At 48.2% G+C, this 15,779-nt stretch overlaps 8 protein-coding genes across 8 annotated transcripts; 4 read left to right on the top strand and 4 right to left on the bottom strand.

The window, feature by feature from the left end:
* Positions 1 to 62: 62 nt before the first annotated feature.
* Positions 63 to 4,138, bottom strand: Bathy18g01050 (predicted protein; the record flags this gene model as incomplete). The annotated part of the gene is made up of 2 exons (XM_007508079.1): positions 63 to 2,009; positions 2,042 to 4,138. 2 exons carry the CDS (start codon positions 4,136 to 4,138, stop codon positions 63 to 65), a joined length of 4,044 nt encoding a protein of 1,347 aa, XP_007508141.1.
* A 192-nt stretch (positions 4,139 to 4,330) lies between these two features.
* On the bottom strand, positions 4,331 to 6,960 carry Bathy18g01040 (DNA replication licensing factor mcm5; the record flags this gene model as incomplete). The annotated part of the gene is made up of 2 exons (XM_007508072.1): positions 4,331 to 6,753; positions 6,954 to 6,960. The coding sequence occupies 2 exons, from the start codon at positions 6,958 to 6,960 to the stop codon at positions 4,331 to 4,333; spliced, it is 2,430 nt and encodes an 809-aa protein (XP_007508134.1).
* A 215-nt stretch (positions 6,961 to 7,175) lies between these two features.
* Bathy18g01030 lies at positions 7,176 to 8,066 on the top strand (the record flags this gene model as incomplete). Its single annotated transcript, XM_007508118.1, has 1 exon — positions 7,176 to 8,066. The coding sequence occupies one exon, from the start codon at positions 7,176 to 7,178 to the stop codon at positions 8,064 to 8,066; it is 891 nt and encodes a 296-aa protein (XP_007508180.1).
* A 339-nt stretch (positions 8,067 to 8,405) lies between these two features.
* On the top strand, positions 8,406 to 11,351 carry Bathy18g01020 (predicted protein; the record flags this gene model as incomplete). Its single annotated transcript, XM_007508174.1, has 1 exon — positions 8,406 to 11,351. One exon carries the CDS (start codon positions 8,406 to 8,408, stop codon positions 11,349 to 11,351), a length of 2,946 nt encoding a protein of 981 aa, XP_007508236.1.
* A 327-nt stretch (positions 11,352 to 11,678) lies between these two features.
* On the top strand, positions 11,679 to 12,050 carry Bathy18g01010 (predicted protein; the record flags this gene model as incomplete). Its single annotated transcript, XM_007508097.1, has 1 exon — positions 11,679 to 12,050. The coding sequence occupies one exon, from the start codon at positions 11,679 to 11,681 to the stop codon at positions 12,048 to 12,050; it is 372 nt and encodes a 123-aa protein (XP_007508159.1).
* A 142-nt stretch (positions 12,051 to 12,192) lies between these two features.
* Bathy18g01000 (predicted protein) lies at positions 12,193 to 13,197 on the top strand (the record flags this gene model as incomplete). Its single annotated transcript, XM_007508121.1, has 1 exon — positions 12,193 to 13,197. One exon carries the CDS (start codon positions 12,193 to 12,195, stop codon positions 13,195 to 13,197), a length of 1,005 nt encoding a protein of 334 aa, XP_007508183.1.
* A 94-nt stretch (positions 13,198 to 13,291) lies between these two features.
* Bathy18g00990 (predicted protein) lies at positions 13,292 to 13,813 on the bottom strand (the record flags this gene model as incomplete). Its single annotated transcript, XM_007508085.1, has 2 exons — positions 13,292 to 13,528; positions 13,706 to 13,813. The coding sequence occupies 2 exons, from the start codon at positions 13,811 to 13,813 to the stop codon at positions 13,292 to 13,294; spliced, it is 345 nt and encodes a 114-aa protein (XP_007508147.1).
* Positions 13,814 to 14,948: 1,135 nt separating this feature from the next.
* On the bottom strand, positions 14,949 to 15,770 carry Bathy18g00980 (the record flags this gene model as incomplete). The annotated part of the gene is made up of 1 exon (XM_007508046.1): positions 14,949 to 15,770. The coding sequence occupies one exon, from the start codon at positions 15,768 to 15,770 to the stop codon at positions 14,949 to 14,951; it is 822 nt and encodes a 273-aa protein (XP_007508108.1).
* Positions 15,771 to 15,779: the final 9 nt, after the last annotated feature.

Raw genomic sequence — 15,779 nt, 5'->3', positions numbered from 1 at the left:
GTAATAATATAACAATAATAACTTTAATAATAATAATGATAATAAACAAATAAATTTTACTACTACACGAGCTGCGAACTCCTCGTCGGAATTCTAAAAAATACATTCAACGGCGGCATTGGTCTCGGGTCGAACAAGTAGTCCACCTTCGGCGGCGCGTCTTTAAGCGCCTCTTCTAATTCCAAATCAACCTCTTCCGGTTGGGCGTTCATTTCCCCGCTCGCTTTCTTCGCCTCGGCGGCGAGTTGCGCTTCGATTCGAGCGTTCTTTTCTTCTTGGATGGCTCTTCGCACGTCGTCCGGAAAGATGGCCGGATGACGTAAGAGCCACAAGAGGCCGCACGTGCACGCGAATTTCACTCTCTCTGGGGTGACAATCTTGAAAACGACTTTGGCGACGACGCCCGTCATCAATTCGAAACCAACTCGGACGATGGTTTGAATGTACAACGTCGCCCAACCCAACGCCAAGACGACGAGAATGGTCATCGCCGTCACTCGCGGTTCTGCCCACGTGAAGATACCGATGAAGCGCTCGACACCACCAGCGACTTGATCTAAGATCGACTGCGATTGCGTGATTAACAGTTTTACTTCTTCCAACTGTTTTTGCAACTGCGCGATGGGATTGATTGAATCCCACGTCGCCGCTTCCTTCGGCTTGGTCATACTTTTCTTCTTCTTCTCCGCCTCTTTGGCGTCTTTCGCCGCCTTTTCTTTGTCGTCAAAATCCTCGCCGTCCGAATCGAGATTAGCCGCCATGCGCGCATCTTTTGATTCAATCTCTTTTTCTCGATCTTCTTGATCTTTTAATTTCAACGCGTCGTCGATGTCCTCCGGCGCCGCCGCGATGCCAACCGAAAGGAACTCGTTCGGTACCATTCGGTCCAACACGCGCTGATATCGACCCGGGAATAACAGCAAAGCGTTCATGGCTAAACCAAAACAAAACGATGGGATCAACCACTCGGGGTGATAAATCCAAAACACCAACAAGCATTGCGCTAAAACCGTCAACGGAATCGATTCCCACGAGAACGTAAACGTCAAGCCTTGGTGCAAATTAACGAAACCGGACATGGATTTCTCCAGTCTCGCAATAGAGCTCTTAATGCTCATGACGTTGACCGTGTGTTGAGAATACGCCAAGATGTGTTGCGACACTTTTTCTGGTATGGGTGGATTGGCTTGTAAAAGCTTCTTCACCAAGACGTCTTTTTGCGCTCTGAGCACGCGTTGCGTTTCGTTCGGCGAGAGAGGATAAAAGTACCATTTCGCCGGTAACTTTGGTTTTATGTACTTTCGAGCAACCAGAGCGCCGCCTTTGAAGTGTGTAAACGTAAAGGCTAACGTTAAAGTGCCATTTTTGACGATATCGCCGATGGCGACGTTGGCGTTCATCATCAACACGCACTCGTTTTCGTATCGCACGCCGTCTTCCATGCACGACAAAGGTAACTTGATCGTGCCAATGACGTCGTCGTTTTCGGCGTCGAAGACGGAGACGATGACCTCGTCGGACGGTTCAGAGACCGGGTAAATTAAACGTTTGTTCCATCGAATCTTGTTTGCGTTTTCAATCATCTTGGCGATTTTCTTTGCCCGGCGCGCGTCGTCGTTCAGAGCTTTTGGTTTCGGAGGCCTCGCTTCACCATCTTCTCCTTCGTCGCCTCCGGCATCAACACCATCGTCGTCGTCGTCTTCTGATACTTTCTGCATGTCTTCGTCACCTAATTCCCCGCTAAACTCGGTCTTCTTCACCGTTTCCAACCTCGACCAATACGGACCAATCTTACAGACGCAATACGCGCCTTGCGGAATCTTATCGATCCCGTTTGCCTCGAGAATATCCACGGAGAGTTTCCCAACCGCTCTCGTCGCGTTTCCACCGTGTAAGTGGTCGAAATACTCCTCGTCGATGTACGCTCTGACTTCGATTTCCCCGTACGGAACGCCAAACTCGTTCTTCTCCGACCCAGTTTTCGGGTGTCTCAAAGTGACCCATCGATACTCCGGGAGCGTTTTCACGCCCAACGCGGAACCGGCAGGTTCGTGGCAAAGGGAACGGAATAACACCCGATGACGTCGTCAAAACTCGTCGCGCCGTCGTAATCGTAACACTTAAGCTGCATGGTGTTTGAATACGGTTGCGAAGTCAGGAACGTAAACGTTCGATTCCACAACGGGTTCCTCGAGTCTTCGATGTAATGCGTCGATTTCTTCACCTTGGATCGATCGACGGCGTCGATGACGCTGACTTCAACGTACGGGTCGCTCCCGCCTTCGGACCCGTCTTCGCCTTTATCGCAATCCAAGTTGACGATATTTCTCCCCGCGCGAACGTCCACTCTTAGCAAAGCCGTCACCGGGTCGCAATAGTGTTGAATTGAAGCAGTCAGTTCGTTATTCGCGGTTCTCAATTTCGGCTGCGCGGATGCTCGAAACTCCGCGTCGTGTCTCGACCCGAACCAATACTCGCACGTGATTGTCCCGGTAAACTTTCTCTCGCCTTCCCAAAACATCAGCTTTTCTTTCAAATGATTCACATCGAAGAACGACGGTTGTTGGTTTTCCGGCAAAGAGGAGAGATGGATGGTTTTTTGCGTGTATTTTTTACCCGTGTGTTTATCGTATCGAACTTTCGTCGCGACTGGCGGTATCGGTTTCTTATCCTTGGAGATCCCGAGAGAAGGACTTTCGCCGCCGTTTTCGCTTTCGAACGATTCGTTTAAAAGTTTTGTCGAAGGAACAATCAAGCCTCCTTCCGAGGCTGAGTCCACGCGTTTCCACGCGCTCGACATTTTTTTGCGGTTTAATTTCATCGACTCTTCGTCTTGCACCTCTTCTCCTTCTAAATCGAGTTTGGCGTAGCCGATGAAATCATTCAAAGCTTGGTCTCGGTCGTACACGTATAACTCGACCGCATCGGACGCGTCTAAAACGCGTTTCCCGTTTGGAATGTTAAACGTAAACGTTTGCTCCCACTCTGGATCGCACGTTTTCTCGATCGTTCTGGAAACGTTTTGTAATCCGCGGAAACGGATTTCCGTGAACGGATCGGACGTGCCGCCGTCGTCCATGGCGAGCACGTTCTTCGCTCGAATCAAACGAACAAACAACGTTTTCGAGACTTCTTTTTCCACGTCCACGGCTTCGACTTTCCGGAAAACCGCGCTTTTCGCCGATTGCCGTTTCCTCGCCAACGCCAACTCTCGCGAGCGTCGATTCACGTATCGCATGGTATACTTGACCGATTTCTTCGTCATGCGTCTCGTCGCTTTGATTTGTTGCCTGAGAAAATACGCCGCGTACTTCGCTTTCTTCCCCGCACCGAACGGAAGTTTACCTGCCATCGTTTCCATCGTTCGAATGAGCGCGTCCGCGGCTCCGTACGCGCTCGCGCTTTCGTCGTTCAAATCGTCCAAATCTCCGTCTAACGTCGAATCGTTTCTGCGAAGTTGCGCTCCTTTCGCCGGCTTATACGCGATGCGTTTCAAGTCAACATCATCGTCGCCATCCTCGTTCGTTTTCTCTCCTCCATCGTTCGTATTAGTATTATTCTCGGTCGTGGCGTCTTCCTCCTCCTCCCCGCCCGCAAAATCCTCCTTCTCTTCGTTCCGCGGCCGCCTCCCGCGCTCCAACTTCCACTTCTTCACCAACCGTTCGAAGCACTCCGTGTTGTCCACGAATTGTAACTGAAACGTTTTTCCTTTTTCCCGTGAAGTTTTCTCGTTTTTTATCGCATCGTTGCTCGCAGTATTCGCCTTCGCGTCTTCACCATTTTCCTCGACGTTTTCCAACTTGCTGCTCCTTCTTGTCAAAAGTTTCGCTCTTTCCCGTTCTTTCTCTTTAAAGATCAAGCTTATTCTCGACCGCGCGTCGATGGAATCTAAATCTCTCTGTTTTAATTTCCTCGATATGGTGCCGTTGAAGGAACTCGTAAAGATCGCGAACGTTCTGTGGATGGTGAGCTTGCCTATTTGCGGTAAACTCGATATTCCGAGCGGGGAAACGTCGTGAGTTTCTTTGTAAAGACAATCGAATGAACCGAAGATTGGTTCGCGAGTTTTCGAGAAGACTTGGATTGTTTTACTCGATGATGCGTTCTTTTTGGTGTCTTTGGTGTTCGTGGACAACATTTTTAAGGGTTCGTGTGTTAGTGCGTGTGTGTGCACTCTTATATGCGCGTAAACGTGGAACAAAAGTGACGATCAGATGATCCAAAATTGGGATATTTATACTGTTACAGGAGTGTACAAAAGGTCACTTTAGAGTACGTTGAACACGATAATGTCGCTCTCTTTCAATAATAGTATTAAATATTTAACTATTTAATGTTTCCTGGTGACTCTCCTGCCTTCGGCTCTTTCCACGATTTCGCCTCTTTGGGTCATGACCATGAGCGCTCTCATGACCGCCCACTCGTTGACGCCGACGCGAGACAAGTCTTCGACCAAGTGTCTTTTACTCGTCGTGGCGCCGATGGCGAGTTTTTGACGGATTTGCGTTTCCACGAGCTGTAACTCCTCGCGCTGTTCGGGGGAGAGGACGACGGTACCGGCGACGCCGGATCGAGCGGCGTCGATGGTGGAGACTTCGAAGAGGCGGAGCGCTTCCGCGACGTGTTCTTCAGTGACGACTTTTTGTAAACACATCTTCGCCAACGCTTCGGAGACTCGAGTTATGGCTTCGAGTTGGCGGACGGTGATTGGGACCGCCGGGGTGCCTTTGCCTGATTTATTTCGCTCTCGCATTTCTTCTCGGTATTTCACGTACGCGTCTTGCAACATTTTCATCGATCGCTCGTTGATTCTTGGTTTGCAATTCGCTCTGCAATACTCGATGTACCTTTTCATAAATTTTCGTTCGCGCTCCGCCGCCGGGTCTTCTTTGTTCCCTTCCGAGTGAGGTTCGTCGTTATTTCCTCCTCCTCTGTTATTGCCGCCGTTTCTATTCATCGCATTTGCACCGTTCGAGTGGATTTTCAAAACGTGACCGGCGATGGCCATATCTCGTTCGTACAAGCGTTCGTCTCGAACGATGAAAATCAAATCGAAACGACTCAAAATGGTCGTTTGTAAATCGATGTTTTCTTGCGCGGTTTTCAGGTCGTCGTATCGTCCACTGGGAGGATTCGCGGCGGCTAACACCGCAGATCTAGAGTTTAACATGGTGGTAATTCCAGCTTTGGCGATGGAAATCGTTTGCTGTTCCATGGCTTCGTGAATCGCGACGCGATCTTCGTCTCGCATTTTATCGAACTCGTCGATACAGACGCACCCGCCGTCGGCTAAGACCATCGCGCCACCTTCCAAGTAAAACTCACCGTTCGAGTCTCTTATGACCGAGGCGGTTAAACCAGCCGCGGAAGAGCCTTTACCGGAGGTGTACACGCACACCGGCGCGGTACGTTCTACGAATTTCAAAAATTGCGATTTCGCCGTGGACGGATCGCCGAGGAGGAGGACGTTCACGTCGCCTCTTAAACGAGCGCCGTCGGGTAAATGTTTGCGACTTCCCGAAAACATCAAACACGCGACGGCCATTTTAACATCCTCGGACCCGAAAATCGCCGGCGCGATTCTCGAGCGAATGTCTAAGATGACCTCTTTAAACGGCCTTTGCGAGAAAGCTTTAAACTCTTGGTGTTCGGCTTCGGTAAATTTCGCGTTCCCGCGCGCGCCTTCGTTGACTTCGATTAATCCCAGAACGCGAATGTACGGCAACTGGACGCCACCACCAGCTGCGTCTCTTTTCTTATTTTCTGTTTTCCCGGAACCGATGGTGTACACACCGACGACGGAAACTCGCGTCCCGGGCGCAATCTTTTGCACCAACTTTCGGTCCACGCATAACATCATCGTTCTCGGCATTTCCCCAGCCGGGACTTCCTCCGGGTTTTCTTGCAACTTTAACGATTGCTGATCGATGAACTTACACTTATCCGGAAGCATTTGGTACGGATCTAATCCGCATCCTCTTCTGTTGTTGTTGTTATCGTTGTTGTTGTTATTATTCTCGTCGTCGTTCTCGTTTCCTCTCTGCTGATTGTTCATTTGTCCAGCCTCGCACGTCCTCGGCATTTGCGCCGAGGCATATCCCGGCGGAATTTGCAAATACCGAACGTGTTTACACGATTGACACTGAATGCCAACGATGGAGGCTTTCGCTTTCGCCCTCGAAGCCGCGATGACAATCCCCGGAATGCACACTAACCTCGAAACGTCTTTCGAGTTTAATCCTCTCACCGATCGAGGCGTTTCGTGCGACGATATGGTGACGTGAATGCTCTCGATGGCAGAACGAACGTCGTCCTCGTCGTCGTCCTCGTCGTCCTCGCGATCTTCCTCGTCTTCCTCGTCTTCCTCGTCTCCTCCTCCTCCTCCTCTTCCGGCGCCGCCTCGTAAACTCTGCGCGACCTTTTTCACCGCGTCTTCCAAGATTGGAAAATACACGTTCGGTTGATCTCTCAACGCCTTCGCTAAAGCCGCGTCGTGTGCGATGATATCATCCAGCGTGACATCGATCGTCCCCGGTACCCTTCCTTCGGAGAGCACGTCTCTGTAAATCAGCTGTCCATCGATTGAGGTTTCGTTCGGATGGCCTCTGAAGTTTCTCAGGAAATCTTCGAATTTCTTTCTCGCTCGAGACGGCGTTATGAGTGTTGCGTGCTCATCAAAACCGCCGTTTCGAGTATCTAACTCGTCGTCCTCGTCTAAATCTTCGTTCGGGTTCACGTGGTACACCGCGCCTTCTGTGAATTGTATATTTGATGAAAGCAACGCGTAAGAAACGGAGAGAGATGTTTACTCATAAGACTCCTCGTATAGGGAAAATATATTCAAAAATGGACATTTGCGCAAATCATCGCGAGAGAATTGAGACGCAAAACAAATATTAAAAGAGAGAAAACGAGAGATTGAAAGAACAAAGAAAGAATGAAAGGAAGCGTACCGTCCATATCTTGAGTCTTCTTAATGCTCCCGCGAAAAGAGTAGTGTTTTTGCGCGCAAAGGATATGTGTGACTCTTTGAAGAAAAATGACAACCTTTTTGAATTTTTTTTTTGGTCTGTCTTTTCGTTCTTTTTTCGCAGTTGGAATCTCTCTTAGAATGAGATCACATCTCACATGCGCGAGAAGAAAAAACTTTAATATCTCCTGTCAAAGATATATATATGTTCGCGCTCGTTCGTTTCGTTTTCCTCCTCCTCGTCGTCGCGGGGGGTGTTGTTCTTTACTCTGCGAGCGCGAGGAGGAAAAAGAGGGAGAGTTTTTCCTCCAAATCGGTGTTGTGGGATTTGATCGTGAAGTGCGACGATATTTGTTTCACGCATATTTTACCGAGATTGAATCGAACGGATCTCAAATTCTTGTACGAGGTGAATGCGGAGACGAGAAAGTTGGTGAAGAGATCGTCTCGTGCGGGTGATTTAAAAAAGAAGTTCAAAACAGCAGAGATGTCATCGATATCGACTTTGGAAGTTGCGTGGGAGCATAAATCGTTGTGGCCGAGACACTGGGACGAAACATATTTCTGCTCTCGAGTTGCTAAAACGAATAAACTCGAGTTGCTCAAGTGGGCGCGAGAGGAGAAAAAGTGTCATTGGGATGAAAGGACGATTAATACGGCCGCACGTCAAGGTAATCTGGAAATGGTCAAGTATTGCGTGGCAAAGAAGTGTCCCATCGATGCGTGGGCGTGTGCAAGTGCTGCTGCAAAAGGTCAACTCGAGTGCCTCAAATACTTACGCGAAGAAGTCAAAGCGCCTTGGGCTTGGGGTACTGCCGCTTGGGCGGCTGAAAATGGTCATCTCCACGTACTCGAATATCTTGTCGAGCGTAAATTTGAGCACTTTGACCGTTGGGCGTATCGGTGTGCGGCCAAGCCCGGCCAATTGGACTGTTTGCAGTACTTACACGAAACCGCCAAAGCGCCTTGGGACTCCGAGGCCGTACGAATAGCGCACGAGAACAAACAAACCGAGTGTTTACAATACCTCCTCGACAACAACTGTCCATTACCACCTGGTTGGCGATACGAACGCGGCAAGTTACACAGTTCATAAACACACATAAATACACACGCAAAGCTTTTAATAACACAGACAAAAACACAGAGAGAGAGACATGAAAACTCTTCATCTTCATCCTTCGCGTATTCTTCGCGCTCGTATTTTTCTTTCCTTTTGCCCCAAAACCTCCTCACAGTAAAGGACTGAAGCAAAACTCTCTCACACTTACACGCGCGCTTTTGCGCTCACGATTACGCGAAAAAGGCACGCACAGAGAGACCTCTGCACACTCTCTCTCTGTTTGTACGTTTTGAGGTGACCGTTACCTTCGTTTGGGAAAGAGACGGAGAACATTCAAAAGAGATCAAATCACGTCAGCGGCGAACGAAGAAAATGGAGCAACCGAAGCGTGACGCGACGGAAAGAAAACTGGTCATAAAATCGTTCAAAGTTGCCCCGAAAATCCCCTCAAACTTTTTGGAAACCACTTGGAATGGTCGATTGTTACACGCTTTAAATGCAATTCACGACGAGAAGCCGTGCGAGGAAAGTTACGAGCGGTTATATCGCGCGGTGGAAGACGTGGTGGTTGGGAATTTTGGGAACGAATTGTACGAAAAATTGAGGCAATGTTTAGAGGCGAGAACGGAAGCGGTGGCGAAAGAGTTGAAAGAGAAATGTCTTCAAGGAGGAAGTTTTCATCACGGGTCGTCGTTTAAGAAGACGTCCGGGAACAGCGCGGGTGGTTTATCGGCGTTCTCGTCCGAAGAAGAACAGTTTCTGAAGTTTTTCGTGGACGACGTGTGGGAGACGAGGGTGAAACAGATGATGTTGATTCGGTCTTTGTTTTTGTATTTGGACCGGACGACGGCGACGGTGTTTACGAAGAACGCTTCCTTAGGGGCTTCTTCCGATGCTGCTGCTGACTCTGCAAAAGAAGGCGGCAGAGAGATGGCGACTGGTACTAACGATCCGACGTCGCCGTTGGACGACGACGAACGCAGGCGACGGAGTGGGACGGACGCGGTGACTACGACGACTACTACTCCGGGGAGCAGAGAAAGTAGTAATAAAGAGAGTAGTTTTAAACTTCCTCTGTGGGAATTGAGCGTCCAGCAATTTCAAAAGCAAATGGACGCGAATGCGGACGTGCTTCGCAAAGCCGCGAGCGGGTGTTTGCGGTTGATCGAACGCGAAAGAGAAGGAGAGAAGATCGATCGAACTTTAGTGAAACGATTTACGACCGCGATGGAAACGTTGAAAAGGTACGGCGGCGGATCAAACAAATCGTTTTCGTCGTCGTCGTTTCCTTCCGCGGTAGCCAGCGGCCAGAGGAATTCAAAGAAGCGCTCGGCCGAAGAAGAAGAAGAAGAAGAAGAAGGAACGATGATGATGGTGGACGACAACAAACAACAACAATTAACACCAAAATCACCACCACCTTTGTTGGTGTTCAACTTCGAGCGTCTCTTCTTAGAAAACACGGCCAGATTTTACGCCAAAGAATCGGACAAGAGGTTTGGAATCACGAAAAAGTCAGCTTCGGAGTGCGCGGACTATTTGAAACACTGTCAAACGCGATTGAACGAAGAAACGCTCGATCGCGCGGAGAGTTATTTGCAACCGCAAACGAAACTGGTGCTTACAAAAACGGTCGAGAAAGCGTTGATTCAGGACAAGAAACTCGAAATTATCGACAGTTCGGACGAAATGCTCGCGGACAGTGCGAAAGTAGAGGACTTGAAACGCTTGTACTCGTTACTCTCTCGCGTCCCGGACGGCTTGAAACTCCTGAGAGACCAGTTCACGAAACGATTGAAATTTGTCGGCCAAAAGACCGTTCAAGACGAAGCTGCCGATTGCGTTGACGTTTTATTACGAATGAAATCCTCCGTGGACGATATCGTCGTGAACGCGTTTGAGAATCAGCGCCAATTCAGCGAAGGCGCCAAGGTTGCGTTTGAAATGTTCATCAACACTTCGAAGAACAATCGAATCGCGGAGTTAATCGCAAAATTCATGGACGAAAAGTTGAAGAAAGGGAATAAAACGTCCTTGTCGACCGAGAAAGACTTAGACGAGCAACTGAACAAAGCCGTGGCGTTGTTTCGATTCATACAAGGCAAAGACGTGTTCGAGGCGTTTTACAAGAAGGATTTGGCGAAACGCTTGTTATTTTCAAAATCGGCATCCATCGACGCCGAGCGGTTGGTGGTTGGCAAGTTACGATCAGAGTGCGGAGCGAACTTTACCACTCGTCTGGAAGGAATGTTCAAAGACGTGGACGTGAGTCGAGATACCGTGCGTAACTATCGTAACAACGCGACTAATAACACGGCGGCTTCCGTCGGCGGCGAGACAAAGGCGGACGTGGACATGAACGCTTCTGTCGCGGAAGGCGTCGATGAAGATAAATCAAAAAGAACAAGAAAGAAATCGACATCAATAATAACAAAAGAAGAAGGAGGGGGAGAAGCGTTGGAACCATTACCGCCAAAACCACCAATGACGAACCGCGAAACTTTCTCCGTGAACATCTTAACCGCTGGATTTTGGCCGTCGGCGGCGAAACTCGACGTCGTCTTACCGCCGGAATTACAATCGTTGCGAGACGATTTTGAATCGTATTATTTAGAGCAACACAACAATGGGAGACGATTAGCTTGGCAACACTCCACGTCCACGTGTGTCCTGAAAGTCAAATTCGCGAGTGGTACGAAAGAGTTGGCGGTCTCGTTGGCGCAAGCCGTAATCATCTTGGCGTTCAACGAGAACGACGACGATACGAACGACGACGAGCAACAACACAAACAGTTCACGTATAAGGAGTTGAAAGAGAAAACAAACATCCCGGACGTCGAATTGAAACGCACGTTGCAATCCTTATACGGCGGTAAGTACCGAGTGTTATTAAAAACCCCGATGAGTAAAGACATCGACGAGGCGAAAGACGCGTTCAAATTCAACTTCAACTTGCAAGAAAAACTGGTTCGATTGAAAATCTCCGCCATTCAATCCTCTACACAAGCGAGCGGTAAAAAACGAGGCGCCGGAGGAGAAAACGGGGGAGATCACCCGACCACGATGGAAGAAGACGAAAACGAAGCCGTCCGCGAATCGGTCCGCGCGGACCGATTCCACCAAATCGACGCCATGATCGTTCGAATCTTAAAAACCAGGAAAAAGTTGCCGCACCCGGAGTTAATCAACGAGGTCGTGGCGAAACTCCAGTTCCCGGTGAACAACCAAGATTTGAAGAAACGAATCGAAAGTCTGATCGATCGCGAGTACGTGGAAAGAGACAAGGACGATCGAGACGTGTATCATTACGTCGCTTAATAAAACAAGAGAATCATTTCCCGCACAGAATGGGTCGTCGCGTGCACATTTATATTCTTTATCATCTTTGAAATATAAGACGTTGTTGACGCGTCGTCGTCGTAAACATCATCATCATCATCCCACATTTAATTCAATCACATACGCGTATTTTTTTGCCCACATTTTCTCTCAAATCTCTTCGGGGTTTTGCCGCCATTATCCAAACATTACCCTACTCGCCGCTTCGTGTTGTTGTTGTCCTCCTCGGAAACAACACCGACAAAAAAGAAAGAGAGGAAGAAGTTAAAGAAGGCGCTCTTTTTAAATCTCATCGTCGCACTCGTAATGTCCTCCTTCTCCTCCGAAAATATGACATCATCGCGCGACCATTCCTTCGACGACTTTGAAGTTCCATCATCATCGGGGAAAAACAAGAAGAAATTAAAGACCAACAAAAAGCGCATATTCACCGTCGCGCTCGTCGCCTCGGATTGTTTTCTCATCGGGTTACAACCTATATTAGTCCATTTGACGAAAAATTCGAGAGGAGGGTTCGCGTACCACCCGGTGTCGGTGAACTTTATCACCGAAGGGACGAAAGTGATATTCGCGATTGTGTTTCTGATGGTGCAGGTACGAGTGACATTTTTACGCTTTTCTCGGAGCGCTCGCGATGGTTACGGTGACATTTTTTTCTCATCCGTTCTTCTTATGTGAAACGCACATTCTGTTCTCTTTCGTACGAGGCGTAGAGTCGTAGTATCGTCTCATCGGTAGCATCATCAAACGCTGACCTTTCATTCGTTTTCATCACTCTCTTTGATGCGTCAAAACTTTCATCAAATCTCCTTTACGCGACATGTGTGATAAACAGATGCGCAAACCGGGCGAAGAGGCAAGAAACTTGCGTTCGATGAAGAAAGCGAAATTGGCGTGGCGGTCCAATAGGTTGCTCGTTGTTCCCGCGGGATTGTACGCCATTAATAACTACATAAAATTCGTCATGCAGTTGTATTTTCACCCGACGACGGTGAAAATGCTTTCGAATTTAAAAGTGCTCTCGATCGCGTTGCTCATGAAAGCGTTCATGGGGAGAGTTTTTAGCGTTTTGCAGTGGGAAGCGTTGTTCTTATTGATTTTAGGCATCACGGTGAACCAGTTGGCGTGTAAACCGTTGCACGGGACGAAGCACGGCGGGTTGACGGATCCTCCCGGTGATCCTCGATCGCTCGGGTGTTATTTTTACACCTTGTGTTCTATCGTCGTCCCGTCGTTAGCGTCCGTGTATAACGAATACGCGCTGAAGAAGAACTTTGAAACCTCCGTGCACTTGCAAAATTTGTTCATGTACTTGTACGGTTTAATGTTCAACACGATCGCGCTGATGATTGTCTGGATGCGAAACGGGTTTCAAGACATCGGGAGCTTATTCGCCGGACATAACTCGATGACCATGTTATTAGTCGCCAACAACGCCGCGCAAGGCGTGTTGAGTTCCTTCTTCTTTAAGTTTGCGGATACGATTTTGAAGAAATATAGCAGCACCGTGGCGACGATATTCACCGGTTTAGTCTCCGCGTTCCTCTTTGGACATCAAATCACGATTAACTTTTGCATCGGCGTGAGCATAGTCTTAATCTCCATGCACTTGTTTTTCAGCTCGAGCGAACAGCTGAGCAAAGCCAAGTTTAACTCACTCGGTGGTTTGAACGAAGAAAACAGTAGTTTGTCCAACGAGGAACGCTCGAGGAGAGCGAATCGATTCATAGTCTCCCCGAGCATGGAACATTTAAGCGCGTATCAATCCGCGCAGAATTTGAAAGACGTAGGTTTATCCGCCTCCGCCGCGGAGAACAGAGTGTGATTTACGAGTAATAATAATATAATACGTATAGATGTAGATTTACAAAAACAACCTCTCCCTCTCTCTCACACTCACATTCTCGCGATAGAATACATCACAAAGTATCCTCCACCTCGTGATTGACGCGTTCCCAGGCCAATTCTTCCGGTAAATCCCAGGTGGATTCGCTCGTTTTCTTGTTCACGTAAAACGGCATCTTGTGTTCCGTGGACCACTCTTCCTTCCAATTTCCTGGGGATTCCCAGGTGGCAGTCCCATCGGCGGTCGTCCAATATTTCTTCCCGGTTTCCTCGTCTATCCAAGGCGCGATGAGAGGATCCGTCCACGTCGCCTGTTTAATACGTATTTGTGTGGAAAAAGAGAGAGTATAAAGTGTCAGTGTTTAGTAGTATTCGCATCGTAAACATCAGAATGGAAAAAAGCCGCTCGAGAGATCAAATCCGGAACGAATTCACGACGTAAACATAAACGCAGAGAGAGAACACCACACAAAACAAACGCGCAGTACCTCGCCACTGACGGAGTTGTAAAAATACTGCGCCTCGCGCGCGGATGCGAGACCGATAACGATCGCAACAATCGCGAATACAAATGTCAACAGAGTGCTTCTGTTCATTTTGTGAAACGTTTTCTTGTGAAGGGTCAAGGTGGTTTATTACGAGTTTTACGACACGTTTATAGAGTAGAGTTATATTAAAGTGGTATATCCTGAAAAGTAATTACAAAAGTATTGGTTTAATACAGTAGTACGTGTTGTCTGTGTGTGTGTGTGTTCTGTGTTCTTCTCTCGTGGTTTGGTCTTTACTCCTGGCGACGACGAAGCTTTTGCGCTCGTTCGTATTTTACTAAGATTTGGACGAAAACCAAGAGCCTTTCTTTTTACTCGCCCCTTCCTCTGGTACGCTTTCGTTGTCTTCCTTTTTCTCCTCTTCGTTTCCATCCTCTTCTTCTTTCCAATCGTGTTCTACGCGCGTCCACGCTAAATATTCCGGTTTCGTCCACGTCGTCTCGCGGGTTTTACGATGAACGTAATACGGAGTCTCCGGGGTCTCCTCGCCGTATATTTCTTCCCAATCGCCCGGTGATTGCCTGATTAAAAAAGAATGTTAAACGCGAGCGTTGTGTTGTTGTGTCAGCGAGGAAAGAAAGAGAGAGAGAGAGAGAGAGAGAGAGACCGAAAACCGACCGACGCATCACATCGAGCGCAAAGCGAGAAAATTTAAGAAGCACAAAGACACAAGAGAGAAAGAATATGATTTTAGTACCAAGTCGTCTCTCCGGTCTTCTCGTGTTGCCAAAACCGCCTCCCGGTATCTGCGTCGACGTACGCGACGGAGTACCCGTGGAACGTGGGCATTTGCCACGTCGATTCTGTGTTTTTAAGGGAGAGAGAGTGAGAGAGAGAGAGTTTACGCGCGTTAGTCATAAAGGTCGACCAAAGTTCAAAAATCCGGAATGTGATGAAAAGCAAGAAGAAAACACGCCCGCATGCGTGCATATTTTGAATATACCTCGGGTTAACGTGTTGTAGTAATACTCCGTCGGTCTCGCCTGCGTGTCGAGAGGAGATGCGGTGAAGAGAGAAAGGAGTAAAGCGGTGATGATGAGCATCATAGTTTAGTTATGGGGAAAAGGAGAGAGGAAAGGAGAGATATTTCCTCTAATTTAGGGTGATGTGCGCTTCGTGTGTCTCTCTGTGTCTCTTTCTGATGTTACAACCTATGATGATGATGATGATGATGATGATGATTCTAATTCGTGTATAACGCTCCACGTTCGTATCGCCAACCAGGTGGTAATGGGCAGTTGTTGTCGAGGAGGTATTGTACACATTCGGTGTGTTTGTACAAGTTCGCTTGTCGAACGGCCCGATAGTCCCAAGGCGCTTTGGCGGTTTCGTGTAAGTACTTCAAACAGTCCAAGTGGCCGTACTTGGCCGCAAACTCACACGCAATTTCAGTAAATTCATCAAATTTACGTTCAACAAGATATTCGAGTATATGAAGATGACCATATTTAGCCGCCCTTGTGGCAGTATACCAATACCAAGGCGCTTTGACTTCTTCGCGTAAGTATTTGAGGCACTCGAGATGACCGTTTTGGGCAGCACCTGCACACGCCCTCTCATCAATAGGACACTCATTTGCAACGCAATACTGTATCATTTCCATATTACCATGATATGCTGCCGCTTTAATTGTCCGTGCATCCCACCTACACTTTTTCTCCTCTCGCGCCCACTCGAGCAACTCGAGTTTATTCGTTCGAGCAACTTTCTCGGAGAAATATGTTTCGTCCCAGTGTCTCGGCCAATTTATAATCAACGATTTATGCTCCCACGCGACTTCCAAAGTCGATATCGACGACATCTCTTCGACCTTAAACCTCTTCTTCAAATCACCCGCGCGAGACGATCTCTTAATCAACTTTCTCGTCTCCGTATTCACTCTGTCCAAGAATTTGAGATCATTCGAATTCAATCTCGGAAGCACATGAGTGAAACAAATATCGTCGCACTTCACGATCACCTCCCACAAAGAAGACAGAGAAGAACAACTGCTCTTCCCTTCCATCGCGGAATA

This window comes from Bathycoccus prasinos, assembly GCF_002220235.1.
Source record: "Bathycoccus prasinos genomic : Chromosome_18".
In the NCBI taxonomy this organism is placed as follows: domain Eukaryota; kingdom Viridiplantae; phylum Chlorophyta; class Mamiellophyceae; order Mamiellales; family Bathycoccaceae; genus Bathycoccus; species Bathycoccus prasinos.
This window is presented reverse-complemented; position numbering and strand designations above follow the sequence as displayed.